The sequence below is a fragment of the Leuciscus leuciscus genome, assembly GCF_965113295.1.
Source record: "Leuciscus leuciscus genome assembly, chromosome: 5".
NCBI lineage: Eukaryota > Metazoa > Chordata > Actinopteri > Cypriniformes > Leuciscidae > Leuciscus > Leuciscus leuciscus.
The window spans coordinates 41,179,696-41,201,066 of NC_138729.1; the positions used below are offsets into that span (position 1 = coordinate 41,179,696).

The 21,371-nt window shown below is 37.8% G+C and overlaps 1 protein-coding gene across 3 annotated transcripts in view; it reads right to left on the bottom strand.

The window, feature by feature from the left end:
* ssh1a (slingshot protein phosphatase 1a) overlaps positions 1-21,371 on the bottom strand; it is a 44,510-nt gene that overhangs the window by 4,581 nt on the left and 18,558 nt on the right. Inside the window, exons 1-13 of one of the 3 annotated variants that reach the window (XM_082170204.1) lie at positions 16,643-16,889; positions 10,958-11,058; positions 6,115-6,179; positions 5,193-5,314; positions 5,033-5,101; positions 4,732-4,797; positions 3,433-3,627; positions 2,810-2,903; positions 2,421-2,549; positions 1,967-2,013; positions 1,488-1,634; positions 1,194-1,394; positions 64-757 (exon numbers count right to left, since the gene is read on the bottom strand). In XM_082170204.1, the coding sequence (XP_082026330.1) occupies positions 64-757; positions 1,194-1,394; positions 1,488-1,634; positions 1,967-2,013; positions 2,421-2,549; positions 2,810-2,903; positions 3,433-3,627; positions 4,732-4,797; positions 5,033-5,101; positions 5,193-5,314; positions 6,115-6,179; positions 10,958-11,058; positions 16,643-16,740 (2,028 nt within the window). In that variant the 5' untranslated portion in view covers positions 16,741-16,889. Of the gene's footprint in view, positions 1-63; positions 758-1,193; positions 1,395-1,487; positions 1,635-1,966; positions 2,014-2,420; positions 2,550-2,809; positions 2,904-3,432; positions 3,628-4,731; positions 4,798-5,032; positions 5,102-5,192; positions 5,315-6,114; positions 6,180-10,957; positions 11,059-16,642; positions 16,890-21,371 lie in introns of those variants that run through there. The other 2 variants (XM_082170203.1, XM_082170205.1) reach the window with 2 other exon arrangements.

Here is a 21,371-nt window from a genome sequence, read left to right on the forward strand (position 1 = left end):
AATAATATGAGATGCAAATGGTGCAAGGTGCTAATACTTGGTGCGATCATGCGATAAACTTACAGTGAGCTTTTGTTGTGTTCTGAGGTGGTTATTGTTGTTGGAGTTCTCATTGCACAGATGATTTAGGCTTGCAAGATCAATCCCCTTTTCATTTGACAACTCCTCACTATCCTTCCTTCCTCCCTCATTTCCATCTCCTCTCTTCGCTCCTTCTGCTAATGCCTCCATTTCTGCTTGCTCTTTCTGAGCCTCCTCTTCATCCTCCTCCTCAACCGTGCTGAACTCCAAACGTAGACGTAGTTCCTCCAAAGGCTCCGCCCCTCGAGAACAGGTTCGAGCGGTCGTACCCTCTTCTGGGACACCGAAATGGGGTAAATGAAGGCCGTCGCGCCCCTCGATGGTTTCATCATCAAGAAGCGCATCTTTCTCCACATCGGCAACCTCGATGAAGACACGATCTACATCCACCAGAGGCGGTGCATGGACAGGCGTGGAAGGGTTGCTGTCGAGGGCTGAGTCAGACAGGCGGCGGAAGTAGTAGTGGTAGTTTTGTGGGTGGCCGGGGTCAAGATCTAGGCTAATTGGAGAGGAGTGGGCGGTAGGCTCACAGCATACGGTGACCCTGGGGTTTGTGGGGTCAGGGGTGACGTGATCCACAGTCTCAGCATCCACACAGCAAGGGGAAGCAGCTTGCTCACAGTCAGGGTGATCGCAATCTGAATCAGGACGCCACAGGCGGTTATGACGCTGCTTACTGAAAGGAAAAAAGACAAAGCTTTAAAACCTGTCGTTTCAAACCTGTGTGACTTACTTTATTCTCCAAAACTGAAAAAAGAATATAGTTTCAGGAATGAATGTTTCTTTGATTAATCGATTCGATTTTTTTGGGATAAATTATATAATTAATATAATTAATTAATATAATATAATATAATATAATATATGTAATAATATAATATAATTATTCTTTCTTTATAATTTATGTTTCTTGTCTATACAATGAAAGTCAATGTGGTCCAAAAGCAACACTGGGCCCTAACTTATATTGTAAAAAAACAACAGACCAGACATCTTTAATATCTGGTACACACACAGAAGAAAGAAATGTGTACAAAAAAATATTTTTTGGGGGGTGAACCATTAACAAGAAATACATCAGATTACAATAAAAAAGGAAATTTCTCTTGTACCTGGCATCCAGTATGCCCTCATACTCCGCCAGCTGTCTCATGAAGCTGGCATTGGGACGGGTGATACTGCGCTTCTGTTTGACGAAGTTATATGCTTTCTCCAGAGTCCAGCCGTTCTCTTTCATTGCATATGCTATTACAGTAGAGGCCGAGCGGCTTACACCCATCTTACAGTGAACCAAGCATTTTGATTGATTCTTTCTGTAGAGTACAGAACAAAACAGCAAGGAGGGTGTGAAAACTCATAAGGAATGAGAAAAGTATGTTGCTTATTTTTTAAGATAAGTGGCTTACTTTGCTTTGACAATAAAGTTGTAGGTTTCGTTCCAATGAGCCAGTAAGTCTGTGGCCTCGTCGTCGTACACTCGGATGTTGTGGTAGCAGAATGTTCCTGGGAAAAAGTTGTCTATTTCCCTTGTAACATTTAAGATGTAGCCCACCCTAAAAATAGCAATGAATTTAAATGAGGAGATGCCATAAATTACATCTGGACAACAATAGAAATCCATATTGCATGCAAGTTTATTCTTGTTCCTTACATAAGGTACTAAAAATACACCCTGCTTCTTGCTGTGCAAGAAACAGCTTTGATGGCTTTACTCTGAACTTTAGCTGAAACGGGAGAAAATGTTGCCCTTTAAGAGGTGATATGATACATACTCACCTTAAACTTTCACATTTACCAAACATTAACCCATTTACAGAAGAAGTCTCTTGAAAAAACAGTATGGGAGGAAAACAAACTGTGGATGCCAGTAAAAGGTAAAACTCACCCAGTTTCCTGAAGTTCCTCTAGATTAGAAGCATTCCATTCAGAACCCTGAAAAATGAACGATGCAAATCACTGGATTTTTAGGGAAATTGGCATCTAGTGCCCCATATATGACAAATATCATCTACTCTTCTACAGAACTAACAAGCTTTACATGAATAAATTAATACTAACTTCCGTGTCAAACTTCTTATCAAACAAGTGCTTCAAAATCTCAGCTTTTATTTGCATTTTATTTTGTATGTATTTAACCAATTGGTTATTTGATTTAATTTGTTATCATTTTTATATTTTGGATAATTAATTACCTTATTTTTAAGGATTATTTTAAATTTTGGGGTACGGTCTGCTGGGGGTGATGCGATTTGCTCATCATTATATGATAAAACCAAAAAAAGAGGGGGAAACGGTGGTGGTAGGGTTATTAGTCGCTTTCTGATAAAAGCAGCACTAACCAGATAAAGGTGATCAAAGATAAGAGTGGCTTTATCCATCTGCCCGAGGATAAGCAGCATCTCATTGTCTATGAACTCTTTGTACTCTTTCAGGTTGCGGTTCATCTGTTGTTCCAGCTCACTACGAATCTAAGGAAAAACACACATCATTGTTGACTTGCAGACTCAACAATTCTTATGTCATAGATCCTATTTACAACTGTAGTTAAGATCAGTCTCCTGAAATCTGATCACAGGAGTTCAGCCGAGACACATTGCTGGATCCTGGTGGCAACGTGTCTCAAATGTTTCTCCTGTGACCACTTATGATTTTGAGTCTGTCGTGAAATATATCACTCAGTATGTCAGTGTGTAGCTGCGTTTTTATGCACTCTGCATTTCCCGCTGACCTCTTTGGATGTGACATTTTCAAAGTCCTGGTACATCATGATACTCCTGAGTCTGGATTTGATTAAACATTCTGTCCTCTCCCTCTCTGTTGGCCTGAGAAACAGAAACAGAACACAATGTAGATCAAGGGTTCAAGAAAGAGCATCATTTCAAGGTGAAGATCGTTGTTTTATTTGTTTTATTTTTTTAATTCATATTATTACTATTACTGTTTGGGAAAATTCATCATCTAAAAAATTCTAAACGAAAATATATAAAAAGCATATACAAGAAAACATACAAAAAACTACCCACACAATATATTTGTAATTTTACAAAGAAATTAAGTATAATTTTTTTTGATGTTCACATGTTTGTTTGACCATCATGATTAGCTCAACACAGCAACACTAGCTCAACCAATTGCATTACACCCTTCTCTTTTAAAACTTTACTTAAAGTGCATCTCCTCAGTTCCTACAGATACATTAAATTGTGACAACGCTCAACAAACATGTCTGGTTTTGCTCATGGTCTCAGTTGGTCACAAAAGGACAATGCTCCGTCACTTCCAAAAAACAAATCAAAATGTAGAATTAAATCTGCCTGTGGTTTCCACAAGTGCCAAGGACTCTGCACTCACTTGTCCACAAAGACTGCAGGAGAGTCTGGTCGCAGTGTTTCCAGGTCCTGCATGGCATTCCACTCGTTGATGCAGCTCTGTTCAGAGCCGATACAGCTCTCATAGTACCCAGTCCACGTGAGCGCCATGCCGCCGGGGAAGTAGTTGTACCTTCGTGACACCTCACATGCCTTGTGTAAAATCTGCAGTGCAGACCTGAAGGAAGAGCAGGTTAAAGGTGAGCAAGATGGAGAGACCTGTGCAAATGATCACGATGAGAGTTTCTCTTTTTGGGGACTTTTTGGTAATATGCTATGGCTCCACAATAAAAGAAAGTATAATCTTAAAAAGGATCAAACGGTGTCTCAAATTGAGTTCAAAATGACACTGGTGAAACAAAACACTAATCTCAGTTGATTAAGGGCATTTTCCAGGGCATTTTCCCACCAGGCTCATTTGTTTCGGGACCTTGTGAGTTTTCTCCCTTAGATTCAGTTTGCTTAGGGATATATGAACAGCAATTGCGCTCAGATCTGCACCAAAATAATTGCAACATTGTATTCCCAGCTTCAGAACAAGCAAAAGATCTACAGGTCTAAATGCTATAAAATTGCATTGGAATCTGCACTCATAACTTCTGTTCACTAAAAAGTACCATGGTATTACTGTGTTTTTTTGGACAGTATGTTGGAGATCCATGCAGTGCGTGGTGGATATGGTAATAGTTCAGTAATCATTGTTATAGTTTAATTTATTGGTATATCAAGGTGTCATGTTAAACATGGCTTATCTGATGATCTGATATTCACTACCATGGTACTACTACCACAGTACTTGTTTGAAAGAGTCACCAGATGGCAGTGTGGCGCTCTATTATATATTATATATATTTAAAGATGTCAAACTCCCAAAGCGCCTGTGGTCCATTTGAAAAACAGTCCACTCATGTCATCTTCAACCCCCTGAGGAGCTGTTTTTCTACCCCAGTAACAAACAAGTGCATAAATTCACCCAGCAAACTAGGTGAAAAAAACTATTTAACTTCACCTGATTAAGAGTTGATTGTAAGATAAATAATAACATGAAAGATTGGAAATAACAATTTTGAATGATTTTTTATTTTTATTTTATGAGTGCTTTAGGGTGAATGAAGCACTCAAATGACCTCTTACAGTTTTAAGTCAAACTGGTAAAAAGAGACCCATTGTTGAACATGACCACAAAATCCTTCTAATAAGTCAGCATGTACTACAGACTGAAATTTCTAAAATGTGAATTTAAATTGCTCTAGTACATTAATTATTGACTTTATTTTCTCACCACATGGCCTGGACTGACACCGGCTTGAAGATGTGCGTGCGCCCGACTGTAGTCATACTGAAGCCTCTGGAGACAGAAGAAGAGAGGTTAACTAAGGCCATCACACATCATAAAAGAACTACAACATTTCTAAATAACAATGTAAATAATGAATGCTTGTTAATATTGTCATAGTCATCATTTTCAGTGGGCAAATCAAATCAAAATTGTTTTTAATTAATGCCATCTAGATCTGTGCATTAAATGCTGAAGTGGCTAGCAGCAGCATTTCCTCTCCATTCCCAGAGGGGGCAGTACTCACCCATCACCATCTAAATGAATCTTAGTGTCACTCCACAGTGGCAGCACCATCCCAATAGAGCAGTTCTTACTGTGAATGAAAGAAAAACACCCTTATTTTATGTCCTGTAATGCCCCTGCAGGAGGAAACAAAACTCCTAAACGGGTCTGATTGAAGTCACCTGTCTTTGTTGCTAAAGTCCATCCCCAGCAAGATGTTTTCCTCAGTGTCTTGACGGCCATTTGTGTAGACTACCACCATGTACCGCACGCGGTCTGACCACGCACTCTCTAACCGCACCGCCTGCACATTACAGTTGACATAAGTTTTGTTTAGTGCAAAAACAGAGCCCACAAACACAATATATTAAAATATATTAAACATCTTAACGAACTGAATTGTCTTACAAAAATAGATCACCTGAAAATGAAAACTCAGTCTTTATTCACTCAACCTCATGTCTTTCCAAACCCGTATGGTTTTATTTCTCTGAGTAACACACCTTGTGAAGAATCTTCACGCAGCTTTTTTCCCCATACGACTGTCAAGCTCGTAAAGAGCTATAAAACTATATTTAATTCTTCTAAAGCAGTGGTTCTCAACCTTTTTAATGACGTACAGACTGTAAAAATGACATAATTTGACACCAAACGCCATAGGTTTTTGTGATCAAAATCATTGAAGGGAAAATGTTCAATATAGAATTATGATATAACTGTCACGCAAAGCTATTTTATGGTTTCAGAAAACTTCTTGAACCATTTTTATGGTGCCACCACAGATCGCAGATATTTGAAAATGATTCTTTTGTGTTGGGTTTGGAATGTCATGAGGTTTAGTTAACAATGACAGAACTTTCATTTTAAAGACAAATGCAGATGCATGCACAGAAATCGACATGTCACACTTGATTGACACTTGTATTAGTATATTTCACCATTGAACCCTCAGTAACAGCTAGTAAGACATTTAAACGTGCCTTTATACACACAGCAAAAGAAAACAAGCTTCAGGCAACCCGTTGACAATAAAACCCATTCAGCCTGACTGCACGTAGCTCACTGCCAAAGTGTTAGTCATTGACAGCGTGTGTGTTCTCTCACCAGTTTGATGCGGTCTTCAGATCGAAGAATGTTGATCATCACCTGTAGATGTTGAGGTAAGTCACCTGTTGAGTGAAACCATCGTTACAATCCAAACAAAACCATGATGACTATTTTGTTCACATTGACAGTTGACACCAGTGGCGTCTCAAACCCATATCGGAAATCTATTGAAGAAAAACAACCATAACAGTAAACGAGTTGACTTAAAAGTGATGTCATGAAAGTTAGAAGTGAACTAAGGTTTATAAGAGCAAGCGTGCCAAGAAGAACGCCTGCTGAGTGATGCGAATCAGTCTTTAAGCGTTGGGTGGGAAGACAACGGTATGCTTTTGATTAACGTTCTTATAGCGCTGCTGATTTGACGAGAATCCAGAGTTCAAGTGTCCAAATGCACAAAGGTAATGCGGAGAAAATGTGCTTTGTAATAAGAAAAATGTGTTGCTTCTTGCGTTTACATGTCTCATATAATCCTATTTCATTAAACGATAAACTTTGACATGAATAAGCAACTTTCGGCTGCATTGTGACCAGGTATGTGTAAATAAGTTCCACCCTATGTGCCAAAGGTATCAATAATTATAAATCTGACAACCTGAAAGTCATCTTATTCTAGCCCCGCCCCTTTTGATGCAAGTCAATAAGAGATTCCAAGTCTTGAATACACACGATCTGTTTACATTTCATTCTCCTCAACACAGACAGACTAACTCCTCTGACCTCTGACTGTGGTGTGTTCCTACCCAAACAAACCTCCTCCTACTCTTGTAGGCTTTGGCAGAATCAATGAAGCTATGATGTAACTGCTGTGGGACATGTGGGAGGCCAATCAAAGTGTACGAGGAGGTTAAGAACAAAGCCAGAAATGTGAAAACCAAATAAACTCAGATGAAAAGACAAATCTTGTCATAACAAAACAGATGATGTTCTCTATGGTTTATTGGCTGCTTTGCATTTGGGACATGTATGAAAAGAAGGGGTATGTTTTCTCCTCCAACCGAACAAGCCTCTTGGTCTTCTGGGTCTCTGTGACAATAATTTACATAACTTTACATATCAGTTTTTATCAGATAAGCATGTAAAGGAATCACTAAGGCAGAACAGGATCCCAGGGCACAGCTTTGATAAAGAAGCATGCAAGACTGAGAATCATCGTTAAAGGAATAGTTTACTCAAAAAATTATATTTCATCATCTTTTACTCACATTCATGTCGTTACAAACATGTTTGAGTTCCAAGAAACACAAAACAAGAAATTCTGTAGAATGTACAGGTCTTTTCCCCTCCATGCAATTATAATGAATAGGGATTTAAGCTTCAAAAGTACCATAAAGGTCATATTAAAATTATCCATATGATGTGTGTGTTATAATGAAAGTCTTCTGAAATCATATGCAGCACAAACAGAGGGATATCTTCCCCACCAGCACACTGTTAACTGAACAATCATTGTGATCAAATCATTGAGTCAGGATTCAAGAGCCAGATCAGTCCAAATCATGAACAAACAGACTGCTTTTGTGAAGCAACTCAAGTTTGATTCATTAACAAATTGTTGACATTGCAAGTCATATTGATCACTTTTGTTGCATTCTTTTTCAAGCTTAAAAAGTCCAGTCCCAATTCACATTACATGCACGGAAAAAAGCGACCAGTACATAATTTACAAAAAGAATCGCTTCTTTTTCTTTACTGAAGAAAGTCGTGCAGGTTTGGAGCAACATTATGATGAGTAAATCTGGACAGAATTTGCATTTCTGCATGAGCCATTAGTTAAATAATTATTCTGACTGATTGAGCACAGTTTGACACACAGCTTTCTCCAACAGTTATGATTTTGACAGTGATTCATCGTTTTAATTTCACGTTTTTTGTCATGATCTGTCAATATGACCGAAACTGAAAAAGGATGTGTTTGAAATGAAAGTAGCCAAGACCTTATACTAAAACCAATCTGCTCACAACAATGACTTAAACAAGAGGCCAAACAGACACAACACTTATATCTTTGTTTAATAATGCACAGTCATTTTAAACAGTATAAACTCTTGGTAAAAGGGGTTTGAGTACTGAAATTTATAGTATACACTACCATTCAAAATTTGAAGTCATGAAGATTTTAAAAAAGAAGAAATTACTACTTTTTTTCAGCAAGGATGCTTTAAATTGATCAAAAGTGACAATAAAGACTTTGATACAAAATGTTCTATTTCAAATAAATGCTGTTCATTTGAGCTTTCTATTCACCAAAGAATCCTGAAAAAGAATGTATCTTGGTTTACTCAAACATATTAGCAGCACAACTGTTTTCAACACTGATAATAATAAGAAATATTGGTAACACTTTAGTATGGGGAACACATATTCACTATTAACCACGACTTTTGCCTCAATAAACTCCTAATTTATTGCTTTTTAATAGTTAGTAAGCTAGATTTTGTAGCATTTAAGTTTACGTATTGGGTAGGATTAAGAGATGTAGAATAAGGTCATGCAGAATAAGGCATTAATATAAGTACTAATAAACAGCCAATGTATAAAATGTTTCTTAAGCACCAAATCAGCATATTAGAATGATCATGACCCCAACCTTTTGAACAGTAGTGTCTTTAAGCACATTGAACTATTTCATCTCAAAATATTAGGAGAAATCTAATTCCTCATAATATGACCCCTTTAAATTTGCCTTTGTGCTTTACTTGGACCTCTAAAGAACCTTTCCTTTATCTCATTATTTCACTCTGCATTTATGGCACAGTTGCAAATATTTATGGTGTATCTTGCTTTAGGAAGTTGGACAGTGTTTAATACATCACAACTGATACTATTTTAGACTGTCTGTCTCCTGGCACCATGAGAATGCAAATAGAGGTGACTGATGACGTCAAATAAAATAAAAAACCTGACAGGACCTAACATCTAAAAGCAAGGATATTTAAAGAGAAGATATTTTAGAGCTTAATTTACCTTCAGAATGAGTACCAAGGATTTGCCTCATGAATAAATGATAAACTGTGACAAGGTCTTACTGAGAAAAAAGCAGAGCTATTCTTACTGTCAGAGAACATTTTGTACCCAGACTGCAACAGAGGAAAAGAAACCATGCATCGTCTAGTCTAACACAGACATCCGCTGTTTCTCAATGGAGACAGCTGACTTCTCTACCTTTGAGTGCTGTGATGCAATTGTATTTTTTCAAATGATCTAATTTCTTGTAATCTAATTCCAGATCTTCTAGACTGTCTGCATAAGTGACTTTATAGGAAGTGTTTGTCATGTTCATCTTGTGATTGATGGGCAGTTAATTATTCGTGCATTTCACAAAAAGCTCATGACTCAAGCGAAGCTCAAACCCTACGTGCCCCGAGACAATGTAAAAACAAAACCACTCGTCAAACCTGTGTTAGCGCACCTGTGGATTAGCACTATACTGTACCTGACACATCAAATCGAAACCTCACATCCCAACAAGACGACAGCATAATAGTAGCCAACTGACAAAACAGATGCTTGATAATATCAGATGATATGAGGGGCCATTAAAAAAAATCAGTCTAAACCTGCTGTGATATGAAAAGCTGTCTGAAAGCGCGGCGAGATAGTCAGCGCATAAAGCCTGGGGTTTTTTGTGTCTGCATGGTGTTTAGTTTCTCTCATAACAGATTCAATTCACCCGAAGCAACACCCTTCTGTTTAGCAGTAAACATGTTTAATAAATTCAACGTGTCACACGTGTTAGAAGGTGCTGGACGGATGGCGGCTGGGACATCTGTTGTCATAAATTTGTGTCGGTGTTGTTGCTGAGGAGATACAGTCTTTAATCGACTGATTAAATGTGTCAGATGAACTGCACAAATGCTTGTTTTTCTACCAGTGGTTTTGTATTGTAGTTTTAAACTACTGTAAATAAAAAAGTTTGTGAGTTCTGTCTTCCAAAATAAAATCCCAAATATCATTAGATTTTTTATAACTGTATTTACTGTTTGTTGACATTTACCCACAATGGGTTGTTTAACAGGCAGATTGTGACTTACCACCATAGATAATGAGAAAACAAGCTCCACTTTTGGTATGCATATCTAAAATATTTAATGTAAATTTTTATTTATGTGCCTATACAGACAGCCTCTCTACAAATGCGTTCCTTTCTGGTGTCAACTGTCCCATAAATTAGATTAAGTGTATGAACATACATTTATGCAGAGTTAACAGTTAACTGTGCATCATAAACCACATAAAACAGAGATGCCCCATTCTGTGTGCCCTGTCAATAAGAAGTGATGTTCTCACAGTCCCAACTGCTAATCTGGCTAATCCACATACAAACAAACACACTTGTCTGGGACACGCTTAGCCAGACAGCATCTGCTGCAGAATTTCGGAATTTCTCTCTCAGGACAGACTTCGTCAAAGGTTTAAAAGACATAGCCGAATCGTTGTCATTTAGGAATAAGAGTGTGTGGGTTTTTGAATCGAGAACTTTTAACGATTAATCGTGCCGCTTTAAAAGTCACCCTTACAAAAATTACTACAGTAACCATTATTTCCACCAAAACATCATAATTCAAACTGTTATTGTCTGTAATGTAAAATGACATAAACTTCCTATCTTAATTATTGACTTAAGATTCATTCCTAAGTGAAATTACCACAGTAATACAGGCCGTAAAGTACAGTTAATACAGGATGGTTAATACACTGTTGACTCAAATAACAGTGAGGATTCAAAAACTGTACTTTGGCTGCTTATATAAATTGAGGAACACACTGACGTGTGATGCAAGGGAGGAGACAGATTGTATACAAACCCCTCAATCCCATTCAAGTGCATGCATGGACTGACCTGCATGCTTGTGGTGAGGATGACCTCTCGGACCCTGTGGACAACTGCCCTGCTGCAAAAACAGAGCGGCCCCCTTGACCATGAAGAAGCTCTCACTTAAACTGTAAAAGATGGAGGGAAAGAAAGGGTAGAGAGGAGACCATGTGAGAAACGACAGCAACAATTGACCAAAACATGCCTCCACGACAGTTTAGACAACAAAACCCCAGGAACTAAAAGTTGTGGAGTTGGATTTAGCGCAAGCATGTAGGTTTTTCTTTCTCCACTCATATTCTTCTTGTTTTTTTAATATATATATATATTTTTTTTTTAAACAAAAAAACATTGAGTCCTGTTCACTGGTTCATATATTCATATACTCTCATTCAGCTCTTTGCTGAAGAGAAGGTTGAAAAGAATAGCATTTAAATGAAATAGAAATATTATGTAACATTATAAATGTCTTTACTGTCACTTTTGATCAATTTAATGCATCCTTGCTGGATAAAAGTATTAATTTATTTTAAATAAATCTCACTGACTCCAAACTTTTCAACGGTGGTCTACAAATATACATACATTTCATTATGCGTGCATAAATGTAGGATGATGTCAATAATCTAAGAAGTTGTCAGTGGGTTTATGATAAATACATATGGCCGTGTGTCCATTCTTTCCATATGAAAACAAAAAACTTTGTGAATGACCTATGACGGTCCATCTTTAATCCTCTGGGATTGAATTTTGCATGTTATACTACCCATCTCACCATCAGTCACCCGACCCGTATGCTCACGACATGTGCTTTAGGTCTGTGATTTTAGGTGGGGCTAGAATTAGCCTTACATGCAGTTAAACACACTTATAGAAATGTGAACCACCTGAGGCTTATTATTATTCTAATGCACTGTGGCAAAAGTAAGTCTTAAATGGAAACTCAGTGCTGGGAAAACCAGGACTATAGCTGGTAAGGTGAGAAATGTGCTCAATATCTTGCAGAGAAGCCACTGAGCTGTAATGAAAACACTCTCGTCTGTTATCCTACTGTCATAACAGGGTAAGGATGGTTCACATGAATTAGTCTGAACATGGTGTTGTACATGACTTTGGTTGACAGTTTAATGAACTGTGTGTGTGTGTTTGTGTTTGTGTTTGTGTGCTCTTGTTTATGTGATTTGTGAGGACACATTTGTATAATGACATGGGTATTACACTGGTATTACAACTTGAACGTGATTTATGAGGACATTTCCTGAGTCCTCGTATTTCAAATGGCTTTAAAAACATACTAAGCAGTGTTTTATTAAAAATGTAAAAATGCAGAATGTTTCCTGTGATGGGTAGGTTTAGGGATGGGGTATAGATAAGGGGATAGAATATACAGTTTGTCCAGTATAAAAACCATTACGCCTATGGAATGTCCTCACAAATCACATAAACAAAGCTCTGTGTGTGTGTGTGTGAGAGAGAGAGAGAGAGAGAGAGAGAGAGAGAGAGAGAGAGAATGGCCTCTTCCTTGCCTGTGGATTTATTATGTCTATATATACTTACAAACAATACATCAGAGACAGAAAGAGTGAGCAAAAAACATTTTGTGACGAATGCAATACTCGTATACTACTATATTGTAAACTACTGTACAACTGGGCACTTGAAAGCAGTTGTAGAAACTACTACTAACAAAAATAACTAACCCATAGAACCAGTTTAAATAACACCAAGGCTGCAATTATTTGATAAATAATACAGTAAAACAGTAATTTTGTGAAAGATTATTTCAATTTAAAATAACTTTTCTATTTTAATATATTTTAAAATGTAATTTATTACTAATTTTCAGTCTTCAGAGTCACATGATCATTCAAAAATCATTCTAACATGGTGATTTGGTGCTCAAGATACATTTTTCTTTAACTGTTGAAGACAGTTCTGCTGATTAATAGTTTTTGTGGAAACTGTGAGATCTTTTTCATGATTCTTTGATGATTAAAAAGTTTAAATAGAATTGTAACATTATAAATGCCTTTACAGAATCATTTTAAAGCGCACTTGCTGAATAAAATCATTATTTTTCTTTAAAAAAAATTGCATTTCATAACCTGAGATTGATGAGCGTAACATTAGTGCTTGACAAGAACAACGAGAACAAGAACAAGAACACATATGCATGATGTCATACGACTTGTCAGGCAACTAGTTGTTGACTGTGGCTTCATTCATGCAGCACACTTCATCTAAACATAGGCCTACTCTCTAAATCACTCTCACTGTCTTGAAAATGAGAACATTACAGAATGAGGTTGTCAATCTCTTGTATAAGTGAACTGTTTGTGAACAGAACTGTAATCAACTGACAACTGTATTCTGCTTTTGTGTGAATACAGCCCAATTACATTGCAGTATGTAGGCCACTGGCCATTGTTCTCTCTAGTTACCATTATTGAACCTTTAAAAAGATATCAGTGGACCACTACGGAGAACACAGAATTCATGTTAAATAGGCAATAAGACCATCATTTTTCTGAGCTTCCTTAAGACTAACTAGTTGACTAATGCAGACAACCCAAAGGGTTTGACAATTTTGAAAATATGTAGTTGTTCACAACTCTACACTAATCTGTAATCTCATTTCAATTAAATGGTTCATGCTAAAAAAACAAAAACTGTGTCAAACTTAATAAAAGTAAAGTAAAATAATCCCTTTCTCAAACCCACAGATGCAACACAAAGTATGAAATGCACAGCATAGACTGGCTATTTAGGAGAGGCTCCTCAAAAAAAACATCATGCTCTAGTCAGGAAAAATATTTCGGGGTCAGATTGTTTTCTTGCCCTGCTATGGCTGTGACCCTCTGCTGACTCATCCCTCTCATTTTCCCTGACTGGACTTCCAGTGTCTCAGCATTCAGAGAAACAACCATCACATGATTAGCAACCAGCAACAAAACTCGCATTGTGCCCCCACCCAACCCTTCTCTTTATTTCTCTCCTACTTCCTCCTCCTCCCTTTCTCTTATTCCCCTCTTCAACTTTCGCACCCTCCCTTCCAAAGGCCTCGAGGGTGTCAGCGGATCACAGCGCCTTTTGTTTCCATCCTCCTCTCTTTTGTTTCTCCTCTCCCTGCTGCGCTCTCTCTCTGTCCGCCCCTCTGAGCGATTTATGTGAAGGCTGGAAGCAGCTCAGCACCGTTGGGCTGATGGATTGAGTCATGACAGTGAGACAGACAGCTGAAAATGACGATACACAAGCCCTGAGCAGAATACGCTCATCTCCAAGGGTGTAATTATGATGTGAGTAAGAGTTTTGAGAAGAAACCGCTCTAAAACGTCTCTGTCCACGTTTCAATTGTATGTTTAGAGTCGGCCCCAGATGGATACTTGGCACCTGGTGTTGGATGAACAGCCCTTTGGTAGAAATTCTGGAACCAAAACTACAGCAAAAATATAAACTTGTCAACTTATTTTCCTGATGAATGTCACAGAAATTAACTTAGGTATACACTTTTCTGTAAAAAATTATATATATTTTTTAACAGAAAAAGAGTAAAAACCTGTTAATTGGTTAGCTATAAAAGTTACATGGTTTAATATTGCATTGCATGCCATTTGCATTTCTGTAAAATAATGGATGGATAATGGATTTTGGAAGTAAAAACTTAATTTACAGTGAAAAACGGTAAAAGGACATTCCCAGAATTGCCTGCATGGCACAATATATGATTATATTTACATCTTTAATGAACATGTTGCATTTTATGTTATTTAGTTAATGTTCATTGCATCATTTAGTGTCATGGACACTTAATTAATAAACATAAAGAGAGCACGCAACATATGTTTGGCAAAGACTGAATAAATCACAACTGAATAATATAGCCAAAAAGAGACAGCAAAAACTAATATTTTTTCAGCTTTCTGATATTCAAGATACATCCAGTATAAATCAATCAATATGTATGCATTTGCTCTTAATAGCTTATTTCCAATAAGAGGATCAATCACTTCGACCAAAAAAACTTGCAGTAAAGTACATTCAAATTGTACAAAAGCAAGAAGTAGGCTAAACATTTAAAAAGTGAAAAAAATTAAAAGGGGAAGAAAAAAAAAAATCAAGAAATGTATTGCATTGTTTTTAACAATTTTGCAATGCTATATAAAAAATATGAGGTAATAACAGGCAATACGTGAGAGATGATGCTAAAAATATAATATATGAATTGAATTCGAATGATTCTTGGATTCAAAGAGACGGTTTGAACTGAATAATACAATTAAATTAATTTATTGACTCTAATACCGTTTTAAAGTTTAAACTATACATTTTAATGCTCACATACTCCTGAGTCAGAAGACAAGGAATGATCTACAAATTAGTATACCAATAATGGCAATTGTGACCAAATAAAGTGCATTTAAAAGTTGCAATATATGCCCACCCTATAGAGGGACAACTTTTGAATAAACTCTTACTTATTTTCTCCAAAAATACTTTTCATATCACAGCAAAGCACAGTATCAACCACACAGGCCGAACAACTCCACATGACAGTCAGTAAATTCATCTGAAGGTCATAATTCATTTGGCACAGCATCATCTCCATCTGATAGTATTTTGATAATGGCCATCTGCAGGAGTGGTATGTCCACACTTATATAATGCACAAAACCTAAGGCAAATACAAAACACAAAATTGGACAACCGCATGCCTTTCATTCAAATATGCAAACATCACTACCTCTCAGGTAACACTAAGAGCAATAATAAAAAAAGTTTCTGATGTGGCAAGACCAGATTTTACAGGTCAAAGCAAATCTACAGTATGTGACCAACATAAAGAGCAAACACACACATGTAAGCTGAAAACTGCACTCATCTTCAGGCCTCAGATAATTATGAGGCATGAATGTTGCCAGTAGCTATAACTGGGTCAAACATCACCTGTAGTCCAGTGTATCATGAAAAGAAAATGTGTATCATTGTTTCCACAAGCAGTACAACTGGTTTCAACAATTATAACAATAAGAAATGTTTCTTGGGCACCAAATCTGCACAATGATTTCTGAAGGATCATGTGACACTGATGTAATGATGCTGAAAATTCAGCCTTGCCATCACAGGAATACATTACATTTTAAAATGCATTAAAAAAACTGCATGTTTATACTGTATATTTGATCACAGACCCCAAACTGTATATTATTAGCAACAATGTGAGTGAAAAGTTAAACTGGAAAACTGACCATTTTCAGATTAATTAGCAATTAACAATGCCTTAGTAGTTGGTTTGTCTCCTTTTTTACTTTAATGACAGCAACACACAAGATGTAAATTCAATTTACACAATGAATCCCATTAGTTTGTGTAAAATCTGATGATCATGTTTTCCAGATCGGTTTAAGAATGACCCATGTGACCTGGACCATGTGTCTGTCCAAAGAATTGATTATCAAAGTCACAAATATGCTTAATTATTGACTAGAAACAGTACAGAAAATTAAATATTTCATATTCACTTCACATCAAAACCCTAAAATAATCTGTTCATTTCCAGACCGCAAACTAGAATCGCAACCTGTGATTTTCAGACTTCTGGATCTTACTGTACAAGCCATGCGTCACAATCAATCAAAGATATAAACGGCACTGCAATCCACATCAGCTCTGATTTGACTTAAGACTCCTGCACCAATTCATTGGTTCACTCACATGTGGTAGATCTGGCTCTGCGTGACGAAGGCATTATCCACAAAGTACGGTAGCATCTTCAGCACAACTTCCTGACAGGAGTCTAAGACCAGATGCATCCTGCTGCTGGCTACAGGGAGCTCTCCCTCGCCCGGTCTGCAGGACGCTTCGGGCAGATCGGGAGAAAAACAGCATGCAGAGGAGAGGAGGAGAGTCTGCAGCCCCTACCTCAGTCTGACGCTGTCCGCGAGTGTGTGAGCGAGTTCCTACTGACGCACTCCCTCCCTCTCTGTGTGTGTGTGTGTGTGTGTGTGTGTGTGTGGGTAAATAGAAAGAGGAGGAAAAACCTGTTCCCTTCTCTTGCAGTTACAGGGAGGGACGAGGCGCTCTGTGTGTGCGCATGATGAGATCTCGCCTCAGAAATTACACTGAAAAAAGCTTATTGGAGTACGTTTCACAAGAAAATACTATTTCAGTTTTTCTACTAAATTCACTTTTAATTCATTGTGTTACTTGCTGTTTCTTTGTAATTGTTTTTGAATGTACTTGCAATTAAAAATGTAGTGCACTCCAAACTGCTATGACACTGCAAAAAGCCCGGCAGGCCAGAGATCCTGGTGGCTCTCTTGGAGAAACAAAAGCGCTTTACACCAGCAAATCTGACAGAAAAAAATAGAAAGGATTCCAGCAGTAAAAAGAGAATCTTGTTCTGGTTCAGTACTACAAAAACTACTGGCTACTAACAGCTGGAACAAATGTGTTGATCTTAGTTGGGGATCCTGAATGCTTGCCACACCCTAAAATGATCTGTCCCAGAATCCTCTATGTGCCATCCTCACATCACTGTCCGACGAATCAGGGAAGCTTCTATAAAATCTCATTATATATGGGGGATGAGTAGAATGCAGTAAGCGTAGGGACTGGATGACCGTCTGTTGCCTGTCAACACCTTGACTGAGGAGGGCCGACTCTTTCAGTCTAAAAGCTGATAAAACAGGACAAAGAGAAAACTGAGACACCAAGGAACAGAAATAGCTGGGGGGAATCTGCAAAAAAGGGGGAGGGGGAGATATTTAAGAAGGAAGGAAGGATGAACAGAAAGGGAGATGAAGAGAGCCGTCTTAAATAGCTAAAGAAGCCAAGTGAACGGGACTTACTAAAGGGCATTTGGAATTTTTACTTTCTGGATTAGCGAGACCCATGGAAAAACAAAAACAGGAAACAAACAAAATGCTGCCAGGTTACACTCTTTAAAGGAATTTTCTGGGTTCAATACAAATGGAATGCTGTCAATTACCACTAAAATAACTTTGACTTGTCCCTCAGTTCATACAAATAAGCAGAAACCATGTCTACAGTAATGAACTTACAATGGAAGCAATATATGGGACAAGGAATTGCAGAGGGTTTCCTCAGAAATGAGAGCAGAAGAATATTTTTGTTTATTATTATTAAAACTATAAGCTATACTGCAAATCATATTGGTGGGACAATTGTACAAGGCAGATAAACATATTAAAAAATATATTTTACTAGTACATATTTTTCTCCTGTTTTTCAGTAAAATTATCTAAACATCTCTAAATAGTTTGGGACTTGTTTTCGGAGAACATCTCTTGAATTAAGTTTAAAAAAAATTAAAAATGTTGAAGCATAAATCAAATACATTTGATTGAGGTTTAGGTTTAAAACGGGTTAAAAAAAAAACCACCATGGGGTGGTAAAAAAAATTAATTGAAGACATACACTATCGTTCAAAAGTTTGGGGTGAGTAAGATTTATTAAAGAAATTAATACTTTTTTTTAGAGAGAATTCATTAAATTGATCAAAAGGGACAGTCAAGACTTGAGCTGCTGAAAATTCTGCTTTGCCATAAAGGGATAAATACAATTTTAAAATATATTAAAGAACAGTTATTTTAAATTGTAATAATATTGCAATATTACGGTTTTACTGTTTTTTGATTTTATGTTGATGAACATAAGTTTCTAAATCTTACCTCAAACATTAGTGTTATTGTACAGTATTCTTTGAAACAAGTCCCAAGCAACAATTTACTTTGTGAGTAAATTTAACTTGTTATAAGTATTTTTAAAGGTGCAGTGTGTGATTTTTCACGGCATCTATTGGTGAGGTTACGTATTGCAACTAACAGAAGTTACGGTGGCCGACAGGAAAAGATGTCGTCGTCTGAGACATCAGAGAGTGGCCAGTTAAACAATGAGGTTTCTTTACAAAGATAAATTAAGAAATGATGTTTACTTAATTATTCAGTAAAAACGATATGTTATTGCGAATATTATTGTTACTTGTTCATCATTGTGTCAGTGTTTTATTCGCTGACTTTAGCTAGCTTCTTTGAACGAAAAACAACATAGTGACAAAACGCGCTCTGTAGTAGTTTGTCCGTTCAGGGCTGCTGTAGAAACATGGCGGCGCAAAGTGGCTATTTCGAAGTAAGTGGACCAGCGGTGTATGTAGATAATAAAAACATAACGGTTCATTATGTAAGGTCTTTATACACCACTGAAAACATAGTTATGTATATGATATTGCATTTCTGTCAACAGATCCTCCTAAATATTACACACTGCACCTTTAATTGGAAAAATTGATTGAGGAAAAAAAACTGATTAAGGAAATTATTTTTGATGTCTAGTAATGCATTGCCAACAGAATTCCTGTGGGAACTTCAAGGGTTTAATTTGTTTGTTCTTACAAATTGAGGGAAAAGTAAAAAACCAGCATGTCACAGACATTGAACCTGAGGCATTCCTCAACTATTCATTGGTTCGATCAAATGATCTTCTCACAGATCTTTCTCAATCTGGAACAATTTACCATAAAACATTAAATTGAATGCTAATGACTTCCTTTGAAAAAAATCAAACAGTTTTTCAGAAGATCACTCTTGCTTTTTTTCTTATCACAAATGTACATAATCCTTTAAAGTTTACTGAACAGCAGTTCTGTTAAGCAAAAATATCCCCTAATTCTTTACAAAATCCTCTTGTAGATCACCACAGATGGGCCTGTGCTACTCAAACAGACCTCCTTTCTTGGGCATATGTGCTACTGCAATATATATATGACAGGTGTGTGAACATTTAAACGCATTCATGATGTATATCCTAGACAGATCAGCCTTACGTGCACACGCTTTGAGAAGCCAAGTCATGGAGCACATTACTACACTTACAGAGCTTCCCATGTGACTCAGCATAACCATGGCAATGCTATCAGGCAACCTCCAGAACACCTGACAGGTGTCCCGATTCAGGACGCCTGCATGTGGAGCTCTAAGCAGATCAGGCGTGTGTGTGTGTGTGTGTGTGTAATGTAAGGCGTGCGTTTACTGGATTATTCCAGTGTGCTGAGACTGCACTGGTACACAATAGTGTTACGGTTGTTTTTTGCACGCACAGGCACAAAAAGATTAAAAGCTTCTTTTCTGGGAGCAAATGTTACATAACATTTCCATTATATCTTCGCCGAGCAACGAAGGAAAAAAGAGGGACAAAAGGAGGGAGGGGGGCAAACAGCGCACCAATCTTTTCTCGGGTGTCGAGGCGAGAATGATGAATCGCAGATTACATCAGTGTTCTTCAATCTATTGGCCACATGCCTGTATTTGCTCCGCCTCTCTATTAATCATATGAATTGCCACATGTACCGGTCTTGGTCGGAATGATGTTGAACGTACTCTCAAGAATACATACATGTTCATGCATCTTGTGCACTTGTAATAGAACTTGTGATTCTAAGAAAAGAGTTATTGTTATCCAAACTAAAACAGACAGCAAAAGACTTGAGAATGGTTGTTTTGTGACAGGTGAAATGAAATTAAAGGCACACTATGCAAGATTTGTACCTTAATATAACAGCTTCGAAATCATTTTGATGGTAAAGGAACTCATAGTAGGGCGAATTATCCCGATAGCAAAGCGGGGGGTGGGGGTGGGAATGGGGGGGCGCCGCTGGCAAAACCAGCAATACAAGTTTGAGAGGTGGCGCCCCGACAAATTTCGTGAGAATCAAGACTTGCTTTACAGGCACAACGCTACATACATCAACAACATATGAAGCAGCCTCTATGGAAGACACTAGCACGCATTTCAGACGTGAATCATGGCAGAGTCGACAAAGACTCTGCGTGAGTGGTATTTACGACAGTAACGTTAAATACAAGCACTCCACAGCGACTCTAGGGGTCGCTGTTTGAGAAAGACGGAAACTGCGTAGTGTGCCTTTAAAAAGTCAGCAGCCATATCACCCTTTAGCCCAAGACTGGTTGTCCACTGAAGCTAAGCAGGGTTGAGCCTGGTCAGTACCTGGATGGGAGACCTCCTGAGAAAACTAGGTTCCTGCTGGAAGAGGTGTTAGTGAGGCCAGCAGGGGGCGCTCACCCTGTGGTCTGTGTGGGTCCTAATGGGGACACTATACGGTCAAAGAGCACCGTCCTTTGGATAAGACGTTAAACCGAGGTCCTGACTCTCTGTGGTCATATAAATGGCACTTCTCGTAAAGAGTAGGGGTGTAACCCCGGTGTCCTGGCCAAATTCCCTCCATTGGCCCTTGCCAATCATTGCCTCCTAATAATCCCCTTCCACTGAATTGGCTCTATTGTGATATCTGTGATATCTATGAAAAGTTTCAGTCTGGATTCAGACCGCATCATAGCACTGAAACTGCGCTCGTTAAAATCACAAATGATTTACTTTTAGCTTCTGACCAAGGCTGTATGTCAAT